This window comes from Pangasianodon hypophthalmus, chromosome 15, assembly GCF_027358585.1.
Source record: "Pangasianodon hypophthalmus isolate fPanHyp1 chromosome 15, fPanHyp1.pri, whole genome shotgun sequence".
Taxonomy (NCBI): Eukaryota; Metazoa; Chordata; class Actinopteri; order Siluriformes; family Pangasiidae; genus Pangasianodon; species Pangasianodon hypophthalmus.
Window position 1 is genome coordinate 6,114,829 of NC_069724.1, and position 27,170 is coordinate 6,141,998.

Here is a 27,170-nt window from a genome sequence, read left to right on the forward strand (position 1 = left end):
ATCTGCATGTCATCAGGCCGTAAAATGCTTCTAATTCCATTCAAAATGCTTCTACAGAATGCTTTGCATATGGATGGCACGGCCGTAACAACACTGGCATATTTGCTTAAACAAATCAGACCATTTTGGTCCAGTATTCAAGTCTGAACAAGATGATGGTTGAACCACAGGACATGATTATACTTGGGTTCCAGTCATGCACATTTGATGAGCATTCTTCTTCAACTCTGAGGATTATGACATTCGGTTTTTGATTTGCACAGTGGGTGGCTGTCTGCAAAAAGTTCTACAGTTAATGAGCTATTGTTAATTGTCACAATGTCTTCTTTACAGCTTAGGCAAAAAATTCAGTGAGGAATCTCTACTTGTTCACTCAAAACTCACTTAAGGAGTGTCTTAGGTGACAAATTTCATCAATAAACATTAATGCAAAACGTTTTTGTAGAATGCTTCCTTAAACCACTCATTTAAAGCTGTTTTCAAATGAAGATTTAGACCTATTTATACCACAGGGCTGCTGAATTCTCAAACCTGATTGGACAGAAGGTGTTATTTAATTTATTACAATAGCACATCTTGAATGATAGTATACAGGGATTTTTAAACAGATTTCAAATATTTGAAATATTTGTGTAATTGTTGATATGGTGACGTTTTCTGTGAGGAGCATTTTATTTAGCATTTTTGAAGGAGTCTCCAGTGTAAGCACTTTGTAACAGTCAGATGTAAAGCTGTTCCTACATATTAAAGTCTTTAGGACAGAGGACTTTGCACTTACTACACTTGATAACATAACAAGCTGCATTTTTTTAGTCATATTAACTTCAAGAGGAAAAAAAAAGGTTGGTGAGTGGTATCAATGACTCCCGCTATATCACACCACCCCATTTGATTATTTTTCTATAACAGCATACACCACCACGGTTTATTGTTTTAATAATTCCTTTCACAGATGGGACTACTTTTTTGAAATTCCTGATCAAAGTAAGCATGTGCCTCAGTCTCCACCTCACTGCACTTTCAGGAAACTTTTGGGAAAGTGTAAGTAACCAGATCTACTTTTTTACTGTACTGCTCTAGTGTTGGAAAGTTAAATAACGTTACATAAGAATAGTTTTGCTAGAGCTTTCTCTCATGCCTGTCTCATCCTAAGACCCTAAATTTTGAATGAATTTTGAGTCAGATGTTCTGTTCCTGTCTTAATATATGGAAAAGTTACTGTATATACCCTTCAAAAACAGTAGATAAAGATTAGCTTGAAAAGAAAAACGGGAGTATTTCTTTAACGAAGGTAAAAGTTGAAGTGTAATATCTATATATTATGCTTGCGCTGTCCAGTTACTCATATATTATATCTGATGTTTTTTGCAATTTGATCCCACACAGAATGTATTATACAGGTATTTATAGATAGTTAGTACTTGTTATTTGTTTTAATGTATTTTAAGATGCAATGGGTGCAAAATATATATTTTTTCTGCATACACCAATTAGTAATCTAATAATGGCTTAGCACGAAAGTATATGATACTCCTTTAATGAAACACATGCAGTCATACTAGGTACCATGCGTATGATTTATACTGTTAACTAATGATATGATTTTTAATTTTTTTAAATGGGAAATCCATCAGTAAAAAGTGATGCATGGAGGGTCAATTGGTCACTGAATGGGATAACATAACTGACTGGGTCTGTTAGAACAAGTAGCAGAGCATCCACCATTAGAGAGTAACAAGGAGCTCATAACACAGCAGCTCCAGCATGCAGCACTGACAGACAGAAGAAGAAATGGACATACGGTAGAAACTGGCCATAACGTAGGTTTGACAGCGATCGCCAGTAAAGTCATTTGGACACCTGATGGAAGGAAACAAAACCACAGAAAGGAGAAAAGGGACAGGAAGAAGGAATAAAACATAAAGAGAGGAGAAATGCAAAAGAAAGAGGGGCAAAAAAGAGAGAAAGAGAGAAGAAAGCAGAGAAAACATGAAATTAGAACAAGAGCAGCACCATGGACCGCAGAGGACAAAGCGTCCCACTGTCAGCACCTCTGGGACACGGGACAGGAGGGACACAGAAGTGGTGACAGCGGGACACCAGTCCTCTGTGTGAAGCTGCGCTTCTCAAGTCAACATACTTTCACTAGTTTTGGGCATGCGCAGCCGCAGGGGCTCCGGCTGCAAGCACCGCGGCCCGAAGTATCCACTCGGACATCTGGGGGGAGGAGAGGGGGACAAGATGACATAATAACACACATACATTATGCATTCTGGACTTCATCTGGTTGAACTTTCACTCTGAATCAATATGTTGGCTATTATTTGGTCACTATGCATGGTAATCAGGGCTTGAAATGAACACCTGTTATCTGCTCAATGCTGGTAAGTTTGGCACTTGTTGGTAATGCCATTAATTTACTATTCATTTTTGTGGTGCTTACTGCTTATAAATATACCTCTCAACAGCCACTTTAATAGGAACCCTGATACTGAATGGGGAAAAAGTGTGATCTCTGTGACTTTAACAGTGGCATGGAAATTGGTACTAGATGGGCTGGTTTGAGTATTTCAGAAGCCGCTGATCTCCTGGGATTTTCACACACAACAGTATCTAGAGTTCACACAGAATGGTGCGCAAAACAAAAAATGTCCAGTGAGTGGAGGTTATGGGGCAGAAACATCTTGTTGATGAGAAAGGTCACAGGAGAATGGCCAGACTAGTTTGAGCTGACAGGAAGACTATGGTAACTGAAATAACCACTCTTTACAATTGTGGTGAGCAGAAAAACATCTCAGAAAGCACGACACGTCAAACCTTGAGGTGGATGTGCTACACCAGCGGAAGACCACATCAGGTTTCTCTCCCGTCAGCCAAGAAGAGGAATCTGAGCCTGCAGTGGGCACTGGCTCGACAAAACTGGACAGTTGACGGTTGAAAAACGTCACCTGGTCTGGCACCAACAACTATGCCACAGTCAAATTTACTGGGATCACACTGGGATTTTTCTACCATTCTGATGTTTGATCATGAACTGAAGCTCTTAACTTGTTTCTGCAAATTGTATCTTATATGTTGGAAAAACAAATTTAAAATTTCAATGTTTCAATGTTTAAATGCCAGGCTCCTGGATTCAGAAAACAGTTAACCACATGATCGGAGGCTGAGCAAGGAAGTGATTCATTTCAAGCCCTGATGGTAATGCACAGAATGTAAAATCTGGAAATATGCAGCATGTCAACATTTGTTGGCAAGAGTTCTAAGCTAGTTGTGAGCCAGTGTGTGCTCATGTCAAACACAGAGCTGTGATTCTGACATGATTTCCATTCATTTGATTGGCCAATTATTTGTACTGGTGTTGTTCTAGTAAACAAATTAATGCTCATCAGTGCATAATGAGCATTACTCATGTTTGGCTAATGTTTTCACAGTGCTAATTTCTGTAAATCAGTCGGCAAAGATGAATATATCTTCAATGTGCAGGACAAAGAAAAAAGGGCACGTATGTTTTCTTTAATCATCACTTGATCTGCTGAGCCTCCTTCTCTCAACTTGCTTGGCACGGAGGAGGCTGCAGATCCACTTACCGTGCGGTCCCAGGACCCTTTTATTAACTATCTCAGTGCTCTCTGAAGCGAGATGAGACATGGCACATGTAACCTACATGCAAAGCCTTTAAGGCAAGTTTATAGGGTGTGAAAAAGGCTGAAGATGGGACCTTAAGTTCTTCTCTTAGTTGTTCTAGAGCCATGTCACAATCTGGTATGCTAAGAGCTTGGACTTAATGTTTAACAGGGAACTGTCTGGAATCCACAAGAGCAAAGGAAAAGCTCTTAGCCCTGAACATCACCTATGGGTTCCGCAAGCCACACACACACACACACGCACGCACAAAAGTAACAGGTACATGCTTGTAATGGTGTGAGTTCACAGAGCAGCTGCACTCCCCTATCTTCAGCCTCTTCTTCTCCAAACGAGAACAAGATGTTCATGTTACACACTAATCTTGCCGAGATGGTCCATACCGGATCTGTGTAAACATTCTGTTTGCCCAAGTTCTAGTGAGTCTGCTTGCCCAGCAACTTCTCAGGATCCTGGTATTTACACAGATGCCTGTCCACTTCATCAAAAACCTACATGCAGCCCTGACACCAAATGTCATCCCTTTTTTCTCTCATCACATACTAGCAGGGCTTCTCCATCTTACTCCATCCTGAACCTCTGACCCATGATTCATCCATCTTAATCAGATTTGCATGTGTGTCCCCGTACAGTGAACCAAATTTCCATTCCACTATATCCAATGGTGGAAACAGTGAGATATATCAGACATCACTTGATAATGTATGGGCTAAAAGAGAGAAACAAGGTCTGGCATAGCTTGCTGGCCGACTCTGGGTCACTTTAACACCGTGGAGAGTGAGTTGATACCAGCGTCCTGACCCAGAAACAAGGAGTAGTCCGTCCTAACTCAGAGAGCACTGCAACATCTGTGTCCTGTGTCTGACTTTCTTGCTCTGATTCAGTCATATCCTTTAATCATCCAGCACACATGGTTAACTTTGGTGTTAGGACTAAAGTAGACAATCCTCCATAAATCTTCCAGTCATGGGGGTCTTTCCATCATGGACTTTTTATCACCATGCTTAGTTGAACTCTAAACCAGACAGTTTCTGTGCCTAAGATCCACTATTTCAGTAACATTAGCTATCTAGTATTTCTTATTATAGCTAGCTATCTTGTTCTAGCATTCTAAAATGGCTGGTATTGATGTCTCCAACCAGCAAACATGCATCATGCTTTACTGTAGTGTGTAAACAGCTAATGCTAGCTAACATTACTGCAAACAAGCTGATTACCTAAAAAACGGCAGAGATGTGTGGATTGGAGTTGACGTGACTCCATTACAAAAACCAAAGATAACAACTGATACTCCCCACTGATGTTGATTCACAGATAACTTTACCACGAAGGAAATCCAGCAAGAACAACGTCAAATAAACACAACAAGGAAAATGATGAGCAACAAAACAAAACAGCCAATAAGCCATTTAATTTATTCATAAACAGTTAATTTTGTATACTTTGATTATTTATACTGCAGAAAAATGCAATTTTTTACTTATTACACAATGAGGTATTTTCAGTTGTTTAACATGCAGATATACACCATCCATATTTCAATCACAGCATTTAAACACATTACTTATATCGTCTGTGATCATATTTTGTAACAAGGCATAACACATGATATATTGGCCAATTCACTTCACTGTTTGCTTGGTAACTGACAGACGTTATGCCTGCTACCGATTTATTATAGAAGACCCAGAAAAAGTGCTCCATTCAGATCAGACAGGTTGTGTAATAGATCTCAGTGTGCCGGACCATAAATCTCCTTGCTTGCTGGCTTGTGTCCTCTCCTTATCTCCACGCTGTGTGACAACACTGTCCATGTGTGGCAGGCTCAACACGCCACACCATGAAATACACCTCTGCACCTTCGCAGCGGGCAAATAATTATGGCTGGGATCATCCGTTACCCCCTGTGTTTGTGTGTGTGTGTGTGTGTGTAACTTTATATTTCAAAGTGAAAGAGCCAGGGCATAAATATGAGGCAGGCTGTCTGCTGGACTTGTTCAGCTGGTGAGTAATACCCACACAAGCCCGGCCTATATTGAACGAGATGGCTATGGGGCAACAATTCCCTGCAGGCCTTGACTGCATTATCTGACTTTTCTGGACCCGTAACTCCCCCATGAGTGAATTAGCTGCAGCAATTGAGTTATTGCTCCCTCCAATTTGTACACAGAGTATTGAATGGCCGTTGCAGCCGTGTCCTCGATGCTTGCTTGCTGAGCAGTATTCCAGCAGCCAGCACACACATACACACACACACACACACAAAGGCTGTAGCTGGAAATACCAGCAGGAACACTCAGGAAACCCAGCTCGGTCTTCGAGAAGCTCTCCACCATTCTCACATGGTAAAGTCCACATATTATGGCTGTCAAATTCTTTTTTTTTTTTTTTATTTTAAGACTATAATTTTATATATACATGCCACAGACAGAGCAAGCATTTGTTGTAGCTCTGCTCTACGCATTTTAAAGCCCGCAAGGTGAAAACTGTGCTGTGTTTTCTTAATTAAAGAAGTTCACAAAGAGGCAATTTTACCTTTATAACTGTTTTATTTATTTACTCACAGTAATGTGTTCTTGTTCTTGCTATGTATTTTTTGGGCAGTCTAGGATTCTGTAGCCATCTTCCTCACTTTTTATACTCCTTTCGGAACATATACTTTATTTTTTATATTTCATTTGATATATAAACAAATCCAAAATTACAGTTTGTCGTGAGTGACATGCATTTACTGTATAAAGATCCTTTTTCCAACATCAAGAAATGAGGATCATTTGAACCAAAAGGAAAATGTGACTAAAATTAGATTAAACACCCAAATATGCATTTTATTTTTGCCTGTAAATATTTATAAAAATTCAAATACTAATTAAATAATGAAATTTGTGAAATCGTGAAATTCACACTGATGTAAGCTAGTTTAAGTAGTGCTTCTAAAACAGCAACAGCACTTCAGCAACCTATATGGCTATAGTTTAGTTTTTGTACCATTAGTGTTGCTGGAGTTCAGCACTGTACTGTTTTCACTGTATTTCTTCTGTAGCCCCATGAGCAATATATTCACAGCATTTATATACATGTATGTTTAGATATGCACTCCTGCACAAACAGGCTCCTGGATCTAGCTCAAACGACCCCATGTACAGCTACTCGATGCCCTTAGTCAGCGGTAGATTGTTTTCATAATAAGGGCCAAATTGTTGTTTCGGGCCATAACAAGTCATCCTCAGATATCCAAAAAGCATCTGTGCAAAAGCTGCCTGTGTTTTTTTTTTTTTACCACTGAAATTGAAATGTAAGCAATGACCTATTTACCTTCTGAGAGGCCTCGGCCTCTTGTAAATATTTGCACCAGCTCTAAACCAGTGTGACATGGCATTTTGGAGAAGTCTGATACATTTCCCTCTAGCACACTAAGCGTGTAGGGTGAGAGGCCCATCTTCGCTTTGCCAAGCACATCACACAGAGAGACAGAGAGAGAGAGTAAGAGACAAATCACACTCCTCAACATTTACACCAGTGAGTCAACCTGTTGGCTCTCAAACAAGCTTGAGAGCAAGAGGGGATCAAGGGGTACTGCTGAAGACCCACGATAGGGAGAAAGGGAGGGAGGGATGAGGGGGTTGGCTTGGGTAAAGAGGACAAGATGTATTTGATGAATACCATTTGGCTTGTGCTGAAGAGGTTGTGTACTCAAACAAAACAATGAATTTAATGAGTACTTCTTCATCCTCTGTGATACTCCACCTTTGAGACGACTATCTAAAGAGAGCAACATGTGTATGTGTGTGTTTGTGTGTATGTGCAGATACTGTGTTGTAAATGAAGAAGATAAAAAATAACATCAAATGATAAAATGAGTGTGATAAAAGAAAGACCAATTAGCATTCATTTACAATCGAAGATGAGAATGTCTGAAGTGAAGAAATACAGAGAGTGATGTACAGAGAGTGAAGTGAAGAATGAATGCTGAGGTTCACCCTTAGCTATACACAAACGTGTCAGGATTCATAAATTAACTGTGGGAAAGTAGAAGGGAGAGCAACTCACTTGCAGGAGAGCTGATTTATACCATGGATGAAGTAACACTCGCCGTTGTTCACACAGTATCCCTTCTCTGTCTCGTTGCATCTTCTTTCGTGGCCTGAGCCCGGAGGTAACGCTGTGGTAAATGAGGAAAGACAAACAATTATCATGTTAGCATCACAACACCAGAGCAACTGCACGGGCAGGTCTCAGCAAAGCGCTCCGATGGAAGTCTCTGCTGAGAAAGTCATCATTTTCGAGCGAAATAAAATAAGCAGGCTTTGACACAGTGGGCTGTCCGAAGAGATAACATTCATTAGATCATGCGGGTCGTGTTAGCTGGGCATAATGGCCATCTTATCCCGTCAAGCAGCCTATCTAAACAGCGTAATAAAAACAGCCATTCACTTCACAACAATGACCTCTTAGTCGCCGTCACAAATCTCCTCTCTATCTCAACAGCCCTGATGGCGTCTCAAGATGTTCAATGTGAAAACATAAACATTTCCTTAAGAGAGAGTACAGGAAGACTCCATGTGCCTCGGTTGATTTACTATTCGTGAATGGCTTAATGTCTTGCTATATTCGAGCAGCTCTTCACGCTGGAGTATAAGATATACACTCAGTTCTGTCTGCTTAGAAAGACGATTAACATTACACACAATATTCACTTTGAATCTCCTCTGTATACACTTAAAGGCTTCTACCTGGAACCCTCTCTGATGGGGAAACCCTTTGTTGTATGGTTAGACATTACAAGTCACACTGACGTGCCAGGCATTTTTATTTTACACAAAGTAGTGCTTCTAAAACAGCAAGAGTTAGTTATAAGATATAGTTAAGTTTAGTTTGTACCTTTAGTGCTGCTGTAGTTCAGTACTGTTTCCCGAGCTGAAGTCTTTGCTCCAGACCTCATCTTAAAGAAGCAGTGTCTCATTTTTAGAGGCTACTGCTGTTTATAAGATGAATGCCAGTTACAATAAAGTCAATCCCCTTCTCCCACATCAACTCCACCCCCATGGTTAAAACAACATACACCTTATGAGCTCTAGTTGGCAGACCGTTTCTGGGTGGGAAATATTGAAACAATACCGTGAAACAAAGAAACTAGCCGAATCCACTGCATGATAATATTGCAAATCAAGAGCTTGATCTTAAACATCTTTGCTCATATGATAATTCCTTGATATTTTAATGTCTTAACATTAAAAACAGCATCTTTAATTCCTGGAAAATCGTAATGTATGTGCTTACAAAGGAGTCATTAGCAAAGTTTAACACTGAAAGCTTGTGTTTCACTTCATAAGTAGCTGTAGCAGCTGCCACTATGATAGTTGATGTAGAGGAGCACTGTAACAGCTGGAGTAGCATGCCTACTGTATAAATACTAACAACTTGGCACTTTACAATTAGACTACTACAGAAACTAGAACACAAATGCCGCCTTGCTTTGAAGCTGCTACATGGGAAAATAATCAGTACAATCTAGTAAGCAGGAGTACAAAAGATCTGCGTGATGTGATTAAGCTGGAATAAAACGCTGGATACTTCTGCAGGGATTTTGTTACAAGCACACGGTTGAAGTTTACGTATCTGTCTATGGCTTTCATCCAAATGCTGCTCTCATGGGGCGCATGTGTGCATGTTTATTGACTGTGGAATTGAAACAAGAAACAAGTAATGACTGACAGTGGAAGTCATTTCCTTTTGGCATGTACAAGTGCCATTTATCAACTATTGTGTGGGGGCAAGATCAGAGATTCTCATAGCGGCGCAAGCTATTATTCTGTTTTCCAAATCTCCAATTGTTGAAGGACAAATTGTACGGGGAACATATTCTCCAATGATGAACAGGCCAAATGTTCATGCAGCTGCATAGTCTCCCAAATGTGTGTGAATATGGTGTGAAATTATACTATAATAATTACTGAAAGTGTCATGACCACTAGCCACAGTGATACAGACTTGCAAAACGGATAGGACAAGTACGCACATGCAAACCCACACACACTCAGACACTCAGACAAACACACACACACACACACACACACACACACATACACACACCTTATCAAGATCAAAGTTTTCTATTTTCTATCCAGAAAACAACAAAAAAATTTCCCAGTAACTGACACTGTTTGCTTAATGAATAATGTGAAACATGCACATACATGTCAAACACAGATCTCTAATTTCAATTGTCTTTTATGGTGCTTAAGGGAAATGTTCCCAGAAAGAAAAGCCAATAAAAGTCCATCCCTGTATCTGAGTCTCCAGAATTTTTTATGTGTTGTAAAAACTGTCACATATTATGTCTTCATAAAACTTTTCTCCAGCTCCAGACATTAATCTGCTTGAATTTTCCTTAAGAAAAAAAGACTCTTGTTGCAAATGGATGTGTGAAAATGAGCAACAGCCCAGAATGTGACGGGAACTGTGCTCAGCACAATGTAGCCTGAGGCAAGGCAGCCAGACAGCAAAGTCACTCAGAAATCCAGTGAAGAATAAAATGCACTGGTATTCTCTCTTCTTCTCTAAGTGAATAAAGCAGTGATAGTGTTGTACTCGCAGCGGAGTAATGACTAGCCTCCTGCTAAGAGGAGCTCATCACGGACTCACAACAACCAATGCACATCTGGCTCACTTGGACCATGTGACCGACAATGAAGGAGAAAACTCAGCACGTGTGTCAATGCTAGTGCACACTCCTCATGGTGTGACAACAGGAAGATTTCCTATTTGCATACACACTCACCATCCACTTTATTAGGAACACCTGTACACCTTCACATTCATGCAATTATCCAATGCACAAAATTGTGTTGAGCTTCAGTTAATGTTCACATCAAACATTAAAACATGTGACCAGGTTGACCAGGTGATGCTTTTCCAATCTACAACTGTCCAGTTTTGGTGAACCTGTGCCCAACATAAACTCAGATACCTGTTCTTGGCTGACAGGAGTGGAAATCATTGTGGTCTTCTGCTGTTGTGGCCCATCCCTCTCAAGGTCTGACATGTTGTGCATTCTGAGACGCTTATCTGCTTACCACAGTTATAAAGAGTGGTTATTTTGATCTACCGCAGCCTTCCTGAAAAGTGTTTTCTGTACAAGATTTCCTAAACGTATATTCTGTAAAAGTGTTTTCCCACCATACCATACCTTTTTTTTTCTCCAAATAAACAAAACAGATTATGGTTTTCAAACATGGCTTTAAAGCATTTTGCATGAATCCATATATTCCACTATTCATAATCCCTATCACAAGGTTCTTAACGCAATGTTTTACACAAACGATTCATTTTAGTGTCTTGTAAGCACAGTATGTCTTGCATTACTAGTTTCTTTTTCTATTTTACATCCTTAAATAGCATAAAGGTATATAATGACAACTTTTATTTATAGGCATCGTTGTGTATCTGTGCTTTACTGTTTTAATATAACGACATGTTCTTGCTTAACACCTACATTTTCAATGAAGTACTTAGATAAATGCACTAAAATTAGTAAAGGTTAATTGCTTCACACAACACAGCACCTATAATCAAGTCTGTGACCCATTTACACTAAGCTTCTCACTGGGGAGTCGTCATGCCACAACTCAAGCATAAAGAAATACCAAGTGATTAAAATGCTGAAAACAAAAATCCGCGAAACTGAAAACAACTTCCCAAGTGATGTATAGGTATGTGACTTTTTACAGAACGATTGCACTGAGACATGCACACCTCACCTCAAATGTCAACAACAGATAGATAGATAGAACAACAGTTATCCTATATTAGCTAGTTTCATAGCCAATTCATCTACTGGTTTACAAAATATAACAGCTTAATTTTAGTTTTCTTGCTAGCACTTGGTCTTATTAGCTAGCTTCTGAAGATAATTAGCCGCTTCTGGTGTGATAAAAATGAGCTAACTATTTAGCTGGTAATATTAGCACAGTGCTGTGATTAGATAGTTGGTTAGCGTAGTTAATATTAGTAAATTAGGATGTGCCAATTCTGTTACACATTTTGGGTTTAGATGTACTGTGTGGACAATGCTTTTTTTTTTATCTTGCCTATATATATATGAAAATACCTCTAAAGCTTCCTTCTTCAGCTTTGCACTGGAGTTCTGAAGCTAATGTTGCTAACAAGGAATGCTTACAAGTTAGAAGGTTAGCACTGTGCAAACTGCTTTCTTAAATCATCACACATCTCAACTCAAAACATGTTGTTTGGCTCAGTAATAGTATCTGTACGTTAATAACAATGAAGGTCTGTATCTATCTATATGTATTATATGTATATATATATACATATATATGTAAGACATAGTTTTAAAAAAATAATAATATTAAACAAAGGTTCCAGAGAAGCAGGACACTTTGGACCAAGTGCAAGCAAATTGCTTCTGAGGCTGTAAGAGGTGAAGTGTATAAATGTTTAATTCGTATAAATGTGTAACGTAAATTCTGCGACTAAAGTCTGTATTACGCTGTACAAGCTTCAGATTCAGCTAGGAGGTGTGTCTCAAACTTTCTGAAGAGAAAAAAAGCTGCTATCCCCGGGTCTGCAACATTTGTTTTTAGGTACTTTTGTCAAGATAACAGTGTTTCATAGTGTCTGAAACCACAGGAGCTCATAGCCAATCGACTACATTTGGGTTAAGTGCTAAATTGCGTAAATCATATTTCTTGCATATTTCAGTTATGTTCAGGTATGCTGATGAGCTGAATATTTATAGAACAAAGCATATTTTAGACCAGAAGAAATCCCGATTTAATCTAATGCATCACATAGCTACAGTTTTGACACAACCAGTCACCATCTGTCTGTTTTTCCTTGCCTTTTCCTCATCACCTTATTATCTATTTATTGCACGGCGTGGCATGAAATGCCATGCAGAGCAACAGCAGAGGCACACTGTAATAACACTGCTCTGCTGGCTTGCACAATACACATGCAGGGAGCAGAGAGAGCTGGCCATAAGCCAAGAGTAGCTGCTGAGTGTTGTGTTCTCCTCCATCCACCCTGTATGGAGTGAGTCACCCCGAGATCCTCTGTGGTCATATTGGACTCAATATACAACTAAGTTCCTATGAGACACATCGCTTCAGTGATCTTTTAAAAGAAGTATCACTCAGCCTGGTAGGTCCCTCTGCCAGACCTCTAGAGGGAAGACATTTCTTTTATTCCTTACTATCTCTAATTTCCAAGAGCCAGACCTCTAATATGAGGTTATATTGGGAAATACTGCAGTCTCTTATGTCACCTAGAGCCAAAGGATGGATGGGCCAAAGACAGTAATGCATCTTAAAATAAAAGAAAGCTTACAAGATGGAAAAACAGCATTTTGTATGCTAATCGCTGACTCTGTGTGTTCAGCTAGCTCCCATTCACTGTTAACCATGCTAGCATTTTTAGTGAGCCTATTCGTCAAGCGAGGTTCAATGTGCAAATTTGACTTCTTATGCTTCCCCCCCTCAACCCCCCCCCCCCTTCTTTTTAACTTCGAACTTTTTAATATCCTGATTTTAAGTTTTAAAAATATTTTTTTAAAAAGGGATATTTCAAAATAAAATGTTTTGCATTCTGGCTGAAATGAAAACCCCAGCCAGGAAGTGACACGTACATTTTTGGGCTTACAGAAAGAGAGACTTAGGAACAACAAAAAAAAATTACTCGACTACACCCATCATTCAATATGTCTGTCATTTCTACTAGAACTTCCAAAGACCTTCTACCTGCAGAAGGTCAACTATTCCTGATTCCACATTTTTACTTATACTAAACATTACAGAGAGCATTATTTCCTCCACAAAGCCAGCCTGTTAACGGTTAATTACAGTGTTGTTTGACATGCTCATGCCTGCGGACTCTGTGGACAGATTTCCCTCCTTTCAGTTATGGAGCTATGTCAATTACATAACTACAGTATTCCTCTATGTATCTGTTATTTTCATCATCTCGCTGTTGGATGTCTGGAAGCATGCTGTAAATACCTGCTGAGACAGCATGTGCCACAGGAAAAACTAGAGTGTGACTGACTGGAGGTTGGGAGGACACGCCAATACAGGCATATAACTCACTCTACACACTGAATGAAATGGGGAGATTCATCCTTTAGCATTGGAATTCATGAACAAATAATTATAATTAAATCTTTCCATTGTGCCCTATATGGATATTTAGTAGCTGAAGGCCTTTCCCACTGTTGGTTCCTGTCCTCACCCAGATGATGAAGGGGTGAAAAAAGAGGTACTTGCTATCCGGAATGGCACTTGTTCTTTAAGCTGAGTGTTGAGTCTGCTTCCTAAGTCCTCCAGCCTGAGGCGCAGTCAGCTCTCTTGGACTATTAGCTGACAGGAAGCACTGATTTGGCCTCTTGCAGTTTCTTGCATAGTGTACTTTCAACACTGCTGCATTACCCTGAGCTGCAGCAACAACAAATTCCACTCCAGCAAGGTCATTTTCACCTGGTCACCCTTGCAAATTTGCCTCAGACCATGTAGAGCTCAGAAACTCCAGCCCTTAAATCACATTTCATTCTATTACGTTTCGTTCTTAAATTTTGTGCAAGCATGGTTATCGACAATCTTGACTTTGCCTGATGGTGAAGGTTGACTTACACTAGTAGTTAAGGGTTGATCACCTCTTAAAGTGGTTCCACTTGGGACACTCTCTGAATGGGGAACACTACACGGAACCTTATCAGGTTCCCTCAGAGAAATAAGCCAAAACTGTTAAGGGTTCTTGGGCCCCTAAACAAGGTTGCTGCCACCATCTCCAATTGGGCCGGTGATCTTAACTCCTGAATTTGATAATTCCTCCATGGCCAAGGAACTTAAAAGGGAGTCTGGAGGTAGGGTGGGGAGACAAAACTAGGCCATCTGGAAAGCTTCATAAACATGTCTATCTTTCCATGCTCGCCAAAGGGTTCTAGGAAAGTCGTAAAATTGAAAGAAGAGGCCCCTAATGCTCAGAATGTTCTATTTCTTCCTTTGGAGTCATGTGCACCATGCACATGCTCACTACGGTCTTCACAATTCGATTTAGATGAATATCTTTTTTTCAGGCTTTTGCAATAGCAATGCAATTTGCGTGCAGGTTATAAGAGAACGAAGTGATTTGTGCTTTAGTATTTTGAGAAGCATGCTAAATAATGCAGCACATGAGCAATGATGCTTCAGACATGCTTTGCCATTCAGGCCCTTGTACCAGCAGTCTTTCTCCCACTGACTCTTGAAATTTCTGGGGGTGTCTTTCATTACAGTCACAACACAGCCCTCTAATCACTGAGTCAAAAGGTCAGTTTAGACCTTCTGTGTTCTTCCAGCTTTTGTGTGGCTTTCATTATCTGAAACATCCCTCCCTTCCCAAATCCTTCAGAGAGGTCTTCTCTATTACACATCCTGCAACATACACCACTACATCATGATCCCTAAACCAACACATGTGGCCTACCACAGAGAAAAGCTAATCTAATTCATAAGATCAGTCTTGGAGCAATTGTTTTCATAGACCAGAGGGCTCCATCTGATTAGACACCAGGCTGCTACAGTCCACATGCATGAGTGTATATGGTGATGAACAGGCTTGTGTGTATGCTTCCTATAGTAAAATAACTGGATTTATGGAAATAGATAAGCTCCACCATTAAAGTGGTTACTAAATCACAAAACATAATTTCAACATCTGAGATATGAGAAATATATTGTTAAGAAATGTTTCAAAGGTGTGTAATGGAACAAATATGTGAGTGTACAGTGCAGTTGTAGAGTTTGTACATTCTGCAGCAATGTATAAACCATGTTGGTCTCATTATCTCTAGAAGATCTATGGTTTAGCTACTGGTTTAGCTACTATTCATGAATCCACTAAAGACAATAACTCACCCAGTCTCAACAAATGATATAAAGCTGAATGGAAGCCTCTTTTCTGAGCTTCTTTTTTTTGCAGTACCCAAGAAGTGCAGGTTCATCAGAGGTAAAATATTTACAGAGTGCGAAGAAATGTAGAAATGTACAAAGTTTTCTGTTAAAGCTGATGCCTCTGGTTGTGACATTCCTACGAGTTTAAACGAATCCAAAAGTAACTACGCCACATAAGACACACTGTAATTTTTCCCTTTTACAGAAATTGTTTGCAGACCTCACTACTCAAAAAAATGTCTAGGGATGACACATGGTTCTAATCAATATCAGTAATTTAAAATAATTGTTTATACAGGCAAGATAACAACTCAGAGCCAAGGCTTTTTCCCATGGGGGCCCTGTCACATAAAACTACGCAACAGCATGTAAAACAGAATCCATAAAAATTTCAAAAGCATCACCGAAAAACTCTAGCTGTAATGCTTGTTATAACAGTTATTAATTAGATAAATCCGAAGAAAGAATCTGCAGTACATTCCAAATAAAAGGTGCATTAACAGAACTAGGAACACAAAATCGCTTTAAATCATACACAAAGTCTCTTTAATCTTTAAAGCTCCAATTGCCGAAACAGTCTCTCACACACACACACACAAACACACATACAAGAAGCTGTATGTTTTGCTGTGTTGTGCTCAAAACCGGCTGGCCAGGACAATTCTCTAATTGTGGCTTTGATGTGTGCTTTGTAGTCAAGAGGACAGTTAAGGGAAATTCAGCCAATGTTGTCTAGTTGGCTTGTAGCTAAACTAGCTGGACTTATTGATAATTATTGTAATTATAAGTGATTCGTAAAGAAATCAATGACTCTCGTCACGTGGGACAACAACTTTAAAAAAAAGAAAAATGTTATACTATCCTAAATGTTTCACTTTGTGAAGAAAATCATGGTGACTTCACTTTTAACTTCACAACTAAATGCAACACGGTGTGGCCTAAAATTCAATTCATTTCAGGCCTATGATGGAAGTTCAATGTGCCTCTCTTCTACCTACAACTCATTCGGACACGAAAGAAAGAAAAAACCCTACTAAGAAAGAAAGAAAGAAAAAACCCTACTATTAAATGTTCATAAGAGATTGACCTCTGACCTTTCAGTCATCACAGCAGCTCACTGCACTGTTTACATGTACACACTGCTTATATAATCCTCCACAAAAAGTGTTCAAAGAAAGCATATGATGCCTGGAGACATATGCGATAAACGGAAGGAGGCCAAATATCTTTCTGAGGAATTTGCAAGAGTCATAAACAAAACATTACCAGTGCTAATACTCTAAAAAGCCTCTTTCAGGAGCCATGGACCTGGACTAAAAACCACCAGTGTTATCAGAGAAAGAAACAATAGGGGCCATGTAATCCCCCCAAAAAGGACTTTGGGTGGACCTCGTCCTGTCTTTTTCACTTTTGATTACCATGCTTTTATTTTTCTCTCCCTCTGCCCTTTTTCCTGCTGCATAGCTGATGTGCCCGGTCTTGTCCTCCCACAATCATTTCAGAGACGTCTCAGAGAGAAATCAAAGAACGCTATTGCATGCGATTGCACAATAGGGCAAATGTAAAAGTAAGCAGAGGAGTTGGGCACTTACCCAGAGGGGGTGGGGTGCTGCTGGGTGTGGGGCTGGAGGATGCCAGGGTTGTTCCAGGTGCCAACATAGACACAGCTACGGTCTCCTGAATGGAGAATGTGGTGGGAGGAGTATCAGTTGTGCCAGTAGGTGTAATAAGCATCCATGAAGGAGCAGTGTTCCCTGTGCGCTCTCCCTCCTCTTCAATATCTTCGTCCTCACTTCTGAGGAGGTCCGGATGGTCAGGATTTCCACTAGGGATCAGAACATGGTTCAGAAGGAGCAGGTAGGTGCCCAGACCCAGCAGCAAAAGCAACACAGTGGGTATCAGAAGCACAGCTCTCCCTTGGCATGGCCTCCTGCAGCCACATCTTTGCCAGCGCTGATGAGCAATATGGGACAGAGGGTAACCCTGGAGCCCAAGACTCCTTTGAGCCTCAGCCCCAGAGCTAGCCCCAACCCCAATCCCAGGCACGACAGCCACTCTCTGTCCCTCACAAAGTGACACCAGAAACATGGGCAATGGATATAAAGACACATGCGGGTCCATTTGGGGCTTCCAATTCCTACAGATTGCCACCCTGCCAGTGTTTTTCTCCAAGGGATCTCATAGAAGTAGCTCCACGTCAGCTAAGCAATCCAAAAAATTCCCATTGCTGTTTCCTGTTCTGTTGCTCTCTACACTGCTCCATCGGCATGGACTCACACATGCACTCATACCGTCACACTGGTGTGGAGTGATTGCATGCCTCTGGCGTCAGATCTCCGTCCCCCCAGACAGACTTGCATGAGCAGGCGGCCACCCTCGAACAGTGATGGGCGTGAAATGGTGGCGTCGGGGCGCTGGGGTGAACTGGCTGCCCCAGGGAGAGCCAAATCTGACCCCACCCATCCACCAAGGCACTAGCCTACAGCCCCTTCACAGCTGCTCTGCTTGTCACGGCTCCTGTGGCGTTCAGCCTAATGGGGAAAACAGAGCTCACCCCCAATATCCTTAATCAAGTAATGAAGACCACCAGCACCAGCATGCACCAGTGGATACAGGGTAAGAGAGAAACAGAAAGTGGGATGGAACAGGAGCAACATCTGCTAAGCGGCATGAGAAATATATGCGCACCTTACGTGTTCAGGGCTGCAAAGTGGAATGCACCTTACCCTCCCAGACAACTACCGTAAAGAATCTGACCCCTGGGTTAAAGGTCAAATAAACCTCACAGTGTCCAGCAGTGCGAGTATGTAGGAACTCTGCGATCATAATCCAAAACACTTGCTGACACACTGCAACATGTAAACATTCACGTGCCTCTCTACATGCAAGCCGAGCTTGAAAAGAGGTGGGCAGTATGGCATATCTGGGTGCCATACAGTTGTTAATGTCTTTATGAATCTGTTCAAATGAAACAGCGGTCGGAGTGGATCAGCAGTCACAGAACTTAGCAGAAATTTTTCCCCCAGAAAGAGACCATAGCCTGCCCACAAGTCGCTTCCAAGGTTCACTAATTAAAGGTTAAAGTTCAAAATTAACTCACTGCAAAGCAAATTAACCACTACCAGAATCAAATTAAATTTTTTGCTGTCCCATGTTCTTTCCCCAGTCAAATTTTTGCCAGGCAATTTTTATTCACATTTGGTCTGACCTCTGCTTTAGGGCCTCACTTCATGCCACCTAGCCACAGCCAATTGCCAAAAAACACATGCATAATTTGATCCCAGATAATCTACTTGCTTATGCTATAAATGAAAGATCTGTGAAGAGGAGGAAGAGGAAAGGAGAGAGGGGAGTACGAAAGAAATTATGAGAGAACATGGGGTATTGGATTGCTATGTAAAGAAGAAGACATTTCGACAGAAACGAGGTGTCGTTGTTGTACAAGATGAAAGACAAGGGCCTGAGGAAAAGACATTGCAAAACAGAAAGATGACTGGCATGAAAGAAATAGCCTAAACGTTTGGCACTTGTTTTGTGACTCTTAGGTTAAAACTTGCATTAAAGCCAAGTAATGGTTTGGGCTAGAGAATTTAGGCAGAAACGGATTACCTTTCATCATACAGCCAGGTGTTGTGTGCAGGAAAGCATTTGTGAGCTGCACAGGAGTGCAAGTGTCAGTGTGAGTGCATGTGAGAGAGAGAGAGAGAGAGAGAGAGAGGGAGAGAGAGTGCTGCTGGTGGGCCCCAGCATGACTGATGAGGTTGGAACAATCAGCCGCCCAGCTGCATTTTCCATCAACACATTCCTCTCATGTCACGCTCTCACTCTCGCTCTCTCTGAGTGGGGCAGCGCCCCCTAGGGACAAGACTTTTGACCAAAACTAATTTCAAATGAGTACTGTGCAGCAGAGGCAGCCATGTGCTCGCTGCTCTCTATTACAACACATGACCCATCCTACGGCAAAATTAAAAGTACATCACATGTACCATAATGTCATTTCCCTGGAACATGAAGCCCACGCCAAAGTGCTCTCTAAATGCTGTACTAGGAAGTGGTTTATGGCTGAGGTAGAGGAATATTCTGGCAAAACAAAACTATAATTTACACATTTTCCCCTTATTTACTCATTGGATGTCTGAGGTTTGCTGTTTTAGTTGTACTAGAACTCCAAGACCAATATAGCTAACAAGTGAGGGACTCTTACAACTTCTTGTTCAGCATCATGCAGACTTAATATCTAAACCATGACAAGGATACTTGTACATAGCCAGTCCTAAAAAATCATGGAATAAATCTGTATAAATTTTTTTTTTTTAATTGGACCATGTTATAATTTGAATTATGTTGAACATACAAATCTGATGCTTATACCAAACTAATTCAAGACAGACACTACCACTATTTTTAGCTTTGAAACATGGTTTTATTAATTTTTATTGCTAGCCATGTCAGAAACCACATAAGCCACCCAACTTGGTTTGAGGCATCTGGTATGATTTAGGCATGCAGTTTGCTTGGAGGCTACAAACTTCCCTTATATGTTAGCAGCATTAAGCATAGCTCCAGGCCAAAACTGAAGAAGCAAAAGGTTGGACACCAAACATGTCTTTGTTGATCAACTACATTTGGCATAAGGGGGTTATAATATACATGTTGATCTGTTCTTTTAAGGGGAGCATCATGGCCTCAATATTCCATTAGATAACTTAGAACAGGTTGCATTCATCTGACACTGGCTTTTCGAAACCTCATGCCTTTGCATACCCTACGATATGATAGCATTGAAGAGTAATTTTGAACAGGGTCAGTTATAATACGTTTATAGAGATGCTTTCAGAATGTCAAATTTCAACTATAAAACGCTGACAAAGGTCCGTTTTCACACTGTGCTACCTCTCAATTTTAATCTGAGTCTTATCATAGAACAGTAAATAAATAGATACTATAGATATATGGAGCTATGTTGGGGATCAAGCTAAATATGAGGGCCTACCTACAAATATGGATGTCTTTACAGGCTATTGACTGACACATTTTTACTCTCTATTGGAGTGCACATTCCCCTGAGACCTTGCCCCTTGTCAGGTTTCACCCCTTTAGTGACCTATGCCCTGAACATATCTTGAGATCACCTTAAACACACACAAACACATGTGCAGGACCACCATGCAGCAGGTGGTGGATGGTTATGATACTGAGCAATGATTCCTCAAACCGACCAGTATTTAAAGACAGCCATGAGGCCAGACTGCCTCTGGGGGAAGCAAGATGATGGTGGCTTCTTGTCTTCATTAACCGTAGCCCCAGGATCTCGCTCTGTCTTTCTTTCCCTGGATAGCTTTAGCCAACCTTTACTCAGACGTTCACATGTTTAGCATTGACCATTGTTATTAATGAGTGCAATCAACTTTATCTTTGGAAAAACCCTTGGTGTGTGTGTGTGCGCAATACTGAAAATCAGTAGGGGTGACAATAAGATGAGGCCCCTTCTATGAGAAACTCTATGAGTAAACTCTATGATTAAAGAGTGTGACACAAGAACGAACATGCTTACAGAACAAATACATCCACAAATGCAATGCACAAATACATCCTGTATACAGAGTTTAAGTGCAAGCTTATACCAGTCTAGTAAATAATAAATTGACAAGGTTCTGGATTCTGGAGAAACGTTGACTAATTCAAATGAAACGACTCAAACACACCCATTTAATGAATGAAAGAGAAGAACCACTCATGCTGGCATTGAACAGACTTCCATTTCACTGTGTAAATATTTAGCAATATCCACTTTGTAAATTTAATTTTAACAATAGTCCCTCCTGCAAAGGCTGTCAGGAAAGCCACACCCCTACCCACCTCTTCACTACACCAAGAAGAGCTGCTACAAAATGGACGGTTACATAGCAAGTAGCTACTTACAGATTCTGTACAAATCAATTGGCAATTTCATATAGTGCTCCTGTTTTGGCTGTATGATGCGTTCATACACCACTTTCTGTGTACTGGGTATGTACTGGAAGGAGTTTAATTAACATTGTTTTTAAAGCCAGTGATTGATTTCCTGTTAATGCCAGTGTAAACACTGACAAAAATCCAGCCAGGTTATTGTCTCAAGGCTGCACCCAATTGACTATGCGATTGGCTGAAGCCAAGACTCTACCATTGCATTGCAAAATGAGTCTGAAGCAAGTTACTCTGCAAAGCAGCTGGGTCTCATCCTCTGTATTTCCCTCTCTTAGTCTTTGTTGTTTTGCCCCCCCACCCCCATTGGGCAGGCGTGCGCACATACACAGATAGCACTGCGGCTCCATGCTGCTGCAGCAGCCTCGCAGCACTGCAGCCTTTCACAGCAGTAGCCATTTCACTGATGACCTTAGGATGGAAATCAACCGAGTCAGCGCGCCGAATAAATTAAGGTCTCTCTCCCCCCACTGTGTGGCAGAACAGCACAGCGATGGAAACGATAAGAGCGTTCCTCATCTTCGGCGCCCCCCTCATGCTCCACCAGGCTGGGAAAAACATTTTATCAATTTTATGAAAACCTGCCAAGTTCAAGGTATTTCCTAGACTGTTATATTAATCTAATGTCACCTAAGGCTGGTAAGTGTTTGGCTGCCTCAGTGTTGAATCTCTCGCTCAGTGTTTCTTGGTGGGGTTGCTGTATGTTCAAAAGGCGATGTGGGTGTATCCCAGCCTGGAGGCATCACACTCCTTCAACTACACACCACAACCATCCTAGAAATCCTGGGCTTGTTTCAAATTACTTAAGCGCACCTACACAGATATATATGCCTGTTTGCTCGCACGCACATGCATGCAGTAACTGTTGCAGCAACTCTAAGCACATGACTTTTAAGAGAAGCAGGAAAGGTGCTGCTTACACACCATCAACATGATATAGGGTAAAAGATACCTGGAGTAACCTCACTGTGGAAAAGCAGCCAACTATGCACTTACAAATGTGAGAAAAGCCTAATGTAAATACATGAACACACACACAGATACACATATATATATGCAGACATACACACCATCAAGTTTATTTAGATTTGCTGCCTATGTTATGGCAAGAAGCATGGCCTTCAACCCTCCCCAGCCTATTAAATCTCACTGCAAGGGCAACCATCCGGCCTTCTGCTATAAGACATAATAACATAATAACCGCCACATGTTCTTCATTATACAAAATCAACCCATCACATAAATGGCTCTAGAAATTTCAGCACTCCATCTGATTAGGTTCTAACTCTTATCCATAGCTTCTTACTATGAAAAGTTTTGATCAGCAAAAAATTTTTAAAAAAAATAATAATTCAAGTTTTTTTTAACATTTATCAACATTTAATCCTATATGTTTTAAATGACCTCTAGTTAATGCTTATTCAGTGACATTTCTTAACATTTGCAACTATGACAGAGGCTTTAAGAGCAAGTATATCTTTAAGTGAAATATAAGTTTCACCTCACTAGCTTGATTCCTTCTGCATCAAGACTTTTGGCTTTAGAATGACCTTGAAGCATCCTGCTACCACACAGAAAACAAACACCCCACTCCAGCTACTGATATCCTGATATCATCATCTATCTTGAAGCAAGTGTGCATAAAGCTTGGCCTTGAGTTGGTCTTATATTCATGTGGAAACACACATGCTAGACAAGAGATGGCATCAAGGAGCAATAAATCTTTCTCTTCTGAGAGAGGCTCCAAAAGCAACAGCTGTATATGTTTTTGACAAGGACACCTCAAAATAAAGTCCAAGTGGTTGTCCACCTGCTTGAGGAGTAGATGTGCACCTGGTCTCTATTTCTGGTCTATATTTCTATTATACACCCTACAACTAGTGGGAAAAGTCTGCTTACTAAGGGTATGACCTGTGGCTGTGTGGTAAGAAAAATAAATTGAACAGTGTATGTCGACAAATAGTATAAGTATTAGTATAGAGTAGTTTTTATCATATTGGTAACAATTTTTAGTAACAAGATAACTGGGTATTTTCACCTAACCTTGCTATAACTGCTGGAGTAGCATACCTACTGTGAAAACTATAAAGTTGGCATTTTACTAAAAGACCATTGCAAAAAATATAACCTTATAACATACACATCCGTTCATAACATAATTTGCAGAAACTCCTAAATAGCAAAAATATGACAGCATGACTCTTTAAACCTGTCTCCAATAGAAAAGCAGCACAATATACAGCTCCAGAGGAACCAAGCTTCACACCTTGGCAAAGCTTACTAAAAACTAATACAAAACTAATACACCCTTGAGGAAATAATTTGTCAGTGGGTGTGCCCAATGGACGACTCCATCAGAATCAATGTGGCAGCTAAGCTGTTTTTCAAAGAGGAATAAGCTCTGTCTTGTTCAAACAGCTCCTGTAAAAAAAGACAGTAAAAAGCAACAGAGGAACCCCTATGGGTCCCAATAAATAATAATTTTAAATAATATAGGGTCGTTCCCACACTCAAGGCCACTTTGCATTTTTAAAAAAACAAAGGCAAGAAGAAAATAAGCTCAAAGAAAAAGATGTTGGGAGAAAAGGAATTCTGTCAGCTCAGTCTTGATCAAATAGCCTATTCTAAGAGTGATGGCATTGAATGATCTGCCTTCCACACAATCCAGTTTTGTCTTGTGGACTAGAGGATTTCCGTGGGACTGTTTTATAAATTCCATTCCTGTCCGCTTCTGAAAGAATTCCGACCAATGCTGCCATCTTCTGCAAACAATCTTGACCAATCCCATCCGCTCCCACAGTTATTACTTTTTGTGCCGACTTAATTGGTTCTATTTGTCAAAATATAAACACATTTGTAACTGAAACCACCATGACACTGACCAGGATAAAGCCGTTACTGATGAATGAATGTCACGGAAAATGCATCATGCAGTGCCACATGAGCACCCTATACACTCTCATGTTAATGAACATTGCATTTCTTTGTCCAACAAGTTTCATATCTGACTGCCTGCTTCTGACAGTAATAAACGTCAGCTCCCATGACTTCTTTGTTGGGTCCCGTGGTTGCTGTAGGATCCCAGGCCTAATGCACATTTCCTAATGCTCTATTGGAAACCATCAATACACCAGTATGAGAATACATTACGAGGAGTGGCAATAAGATAAAGACCAAAAGGACAAAGAAATGAGCCTTTGTAGATAGATGTGAATGTACAGAACATGTAATCTACTTCAGAGATAGAATATAAATTCTAATGAAAAGAGACACGGCAGAAGAATTGCATGACTCATTATATAAAAGGGTTGTACTAAAGTCTAGCAAAATAAGAATACTGAGGGCACCAGAGTCAGGGAAGACAAGTGAACCATTAGTCACTCCTTCAAGAGCTGCCACGGTTATATGGCATGGACAGGAATCCCTGGAAAGTCTGCTAGTGGCAGAGCAGTATTTTAGTTGAGTGGCTAATTGGTTGTTTAGATATTTCTAGTAGTTTGGATATGAATGGCAGATTGGAAATAAGCCCTTAATTACAGAGTTCAAGACTATCAGGTTCAAGGTACCAGATTCAAGGGACTTACTGCTGAAGAGACAGTTTGGGTATAACATAGATGATCGGAGCTTCAGGGATTAGGGATCAGACTGAATAACTGGATACAAAGTGGGTCAATGAGTGCTCAGAAGAGTAAGATTCAAAATTCAGAGTTTTAGTCCTCTCAATAAACAAGAGAGCTTTGTTGGTTATGAAATAGCAATTTAGCAATGTAAATTTTGCCATCCTGCATTGACATATCATTTCTGATGTGATTATGAATGTCCACCTTCCTAAAGGGGTGGAGAAATCAATAACTAGGGTTATAGCCATTGATTTTTGAATTGCTTGCTTGACCAGATTGTAGGGGTCTCACTGCTGGCAAAGCAATAAACAGTCAGGCAGCATCTGGTGGAACAAGATGCATACCGAGGACGAAGAGGAATATAGAGCAACTGACACCAGTCATAAGTAGGAAAACCAAGCATGGGTGTTGTAACTATGAAGTTGGAACGGGGAATAGTTTAATAGCTTTTGGTGAAAAGGGTGGCCACAATTGATTTGCTGAGCTACAGTCACTCACAGACATAGAAATACACACATTACAGCCTATCTGAGAGCTACAGAGAGAGCACACGATTACCAAGTAGCCTTGTCAAAAAAACAAAAGACAGTACACCCTCCATAAGCTCAATAGGAGATCTACATCAAACCCACACAGTACAGATGCTTTAGCCAACACCAGCAGCCCAACCAGTAAAATTAGGGGCAGGATGAAAGGCTTAGCAATACTGACGGTGCACAACTAATGAGAGAGTACACAATTACTCACCAGCACATAGACCGACATGGCGCCAGGTTCACAGGAAGAGGGCTCACAGCTGGCAGGTAGAACAGTTAGTTTAAGGACCAGTGAGAGCAATTACGATGAAACCCGGCAAAGAAAAACTAGTCCAGGAGGATGAGGTAAAACAAGCCCAGAAGAAAAAAATAATCCAGAAGAGAAGTGTAGTGAAAAACAGACAAAAATAACCACCAAAAAATCAGAAAAGTAATCCAGAAAAAGAGTATTCATTTGAATATATGTCCAGTACGACAAAGCGGCAAGTCCCAGGTGAATAAAGTAGTCCAGCTGGAGTAAGGGAAAGGCAGAATAAAAAGCCAGAGAACATAAAAAATGGACTAGAATAGGTGAAAAGTGGTATACTCTTGACCAAAAGCCAGGTCTGTAAAATAAACTATTTCTGTTTATACATGCCTTTCAAAGGTGACACCCTCTCATCCATCTAACCACAGAAGCGGCAGAGTCAAAGCACTCCATTGCTAATCACATGGAAACCTCCATAAATCAATCAAAGCGTCCTGCTCCAGGCAATGTTCCAGGGTTTGCACACCTTGTGTTCAACAGTTGAAGCAAAGGAAATAAAGCAAGGACCACAGTGACCACATAATCAAGTCCACAGACAGAAGGTGATAAGTGAGGAATTTATAACTATAACTCTTTTGGATGGTAGGTTATTTCCAAGATTTTAGCCTCGCCTAAAATATTATTTAAGAAAATATTGTCCCTCTTGACAATATTTGAAATCTGCCTGTTTGGAAGTCTGTGGATAAAAGAAGGACTGCCCAGTACCTATTTAGATGCTCAGTGACTAGCTAGGTGCTTTACTAAAGTGAAGCGGTCAGCTGAATGATACCTTGAGACCAGTCTTGGCATGTTAGCAAAGCTCTGGTGATGTGGCATTTGCAAAGCAAAAATCTTGGGAGAAACAACTTTCAAAATTTACTGCCAAACAAATCTCAAGAGGCTGAAAAAGACATTTAAAATCCCTTAAAACCCAACTCACATGGAGAAAGTCTGAAAGCCTGAAACAATAATACTCTTTCTTTGGCAGTGCAAAGTTTGGGAGTACAAAGTATTAAAGTATTGATATCAGCAGCTGGATTGGGGCTTTATGATCAATGTTTCTATAACAGCAGTGGAACACATTGCCCTTAGGAACTCTGTAGCACTTAAACAACTGATGGAAAATAACAGAATTGGATCATTTAATTATAAGCAAGGCATGGATTAGCTTGTTACT

At 40.5% G+C, this 27,170-nt stretch overlaps 1 protein-coding gene across 7 annotated transcripts in view; it reads right to left on the minus strand.

Moving 5' to 3' along the window:
- nrg2a (neuregulin 2a) overlaps positions 1–27,170 on the minus strand; it is an 86,635-nt gene that overhangs the window by 13,783 nt on the left and 45,682 nt on the right. For 4 of the 7 annotated variants that reach the window (XM_026938578.3, XM_026938580.3, XM_034311165.2 and 1 more), the window contains exons 4-5: positions 7,693–7,804; positions 1,802–1,860 (exon numbers count right to left, since the gene is read on the minus strand). In XM_026938578.3, the coding sequence (XP_026794379.1) occupies positions 1,802–1,860; positions 7,693–7,804 (171 nt within the window). Of the gene's footprint in view, positions 1–1,801; positions 1,861–2,140; positions 2,218–7,692; positions 7,805–17,179; positions 27,168–27,170 lie in introns of those variants that run through there. The other 3 variants (XM_026938579.3, XM_026938581.3, XM_053240145.1) reach the window with 2 other exon arrangements.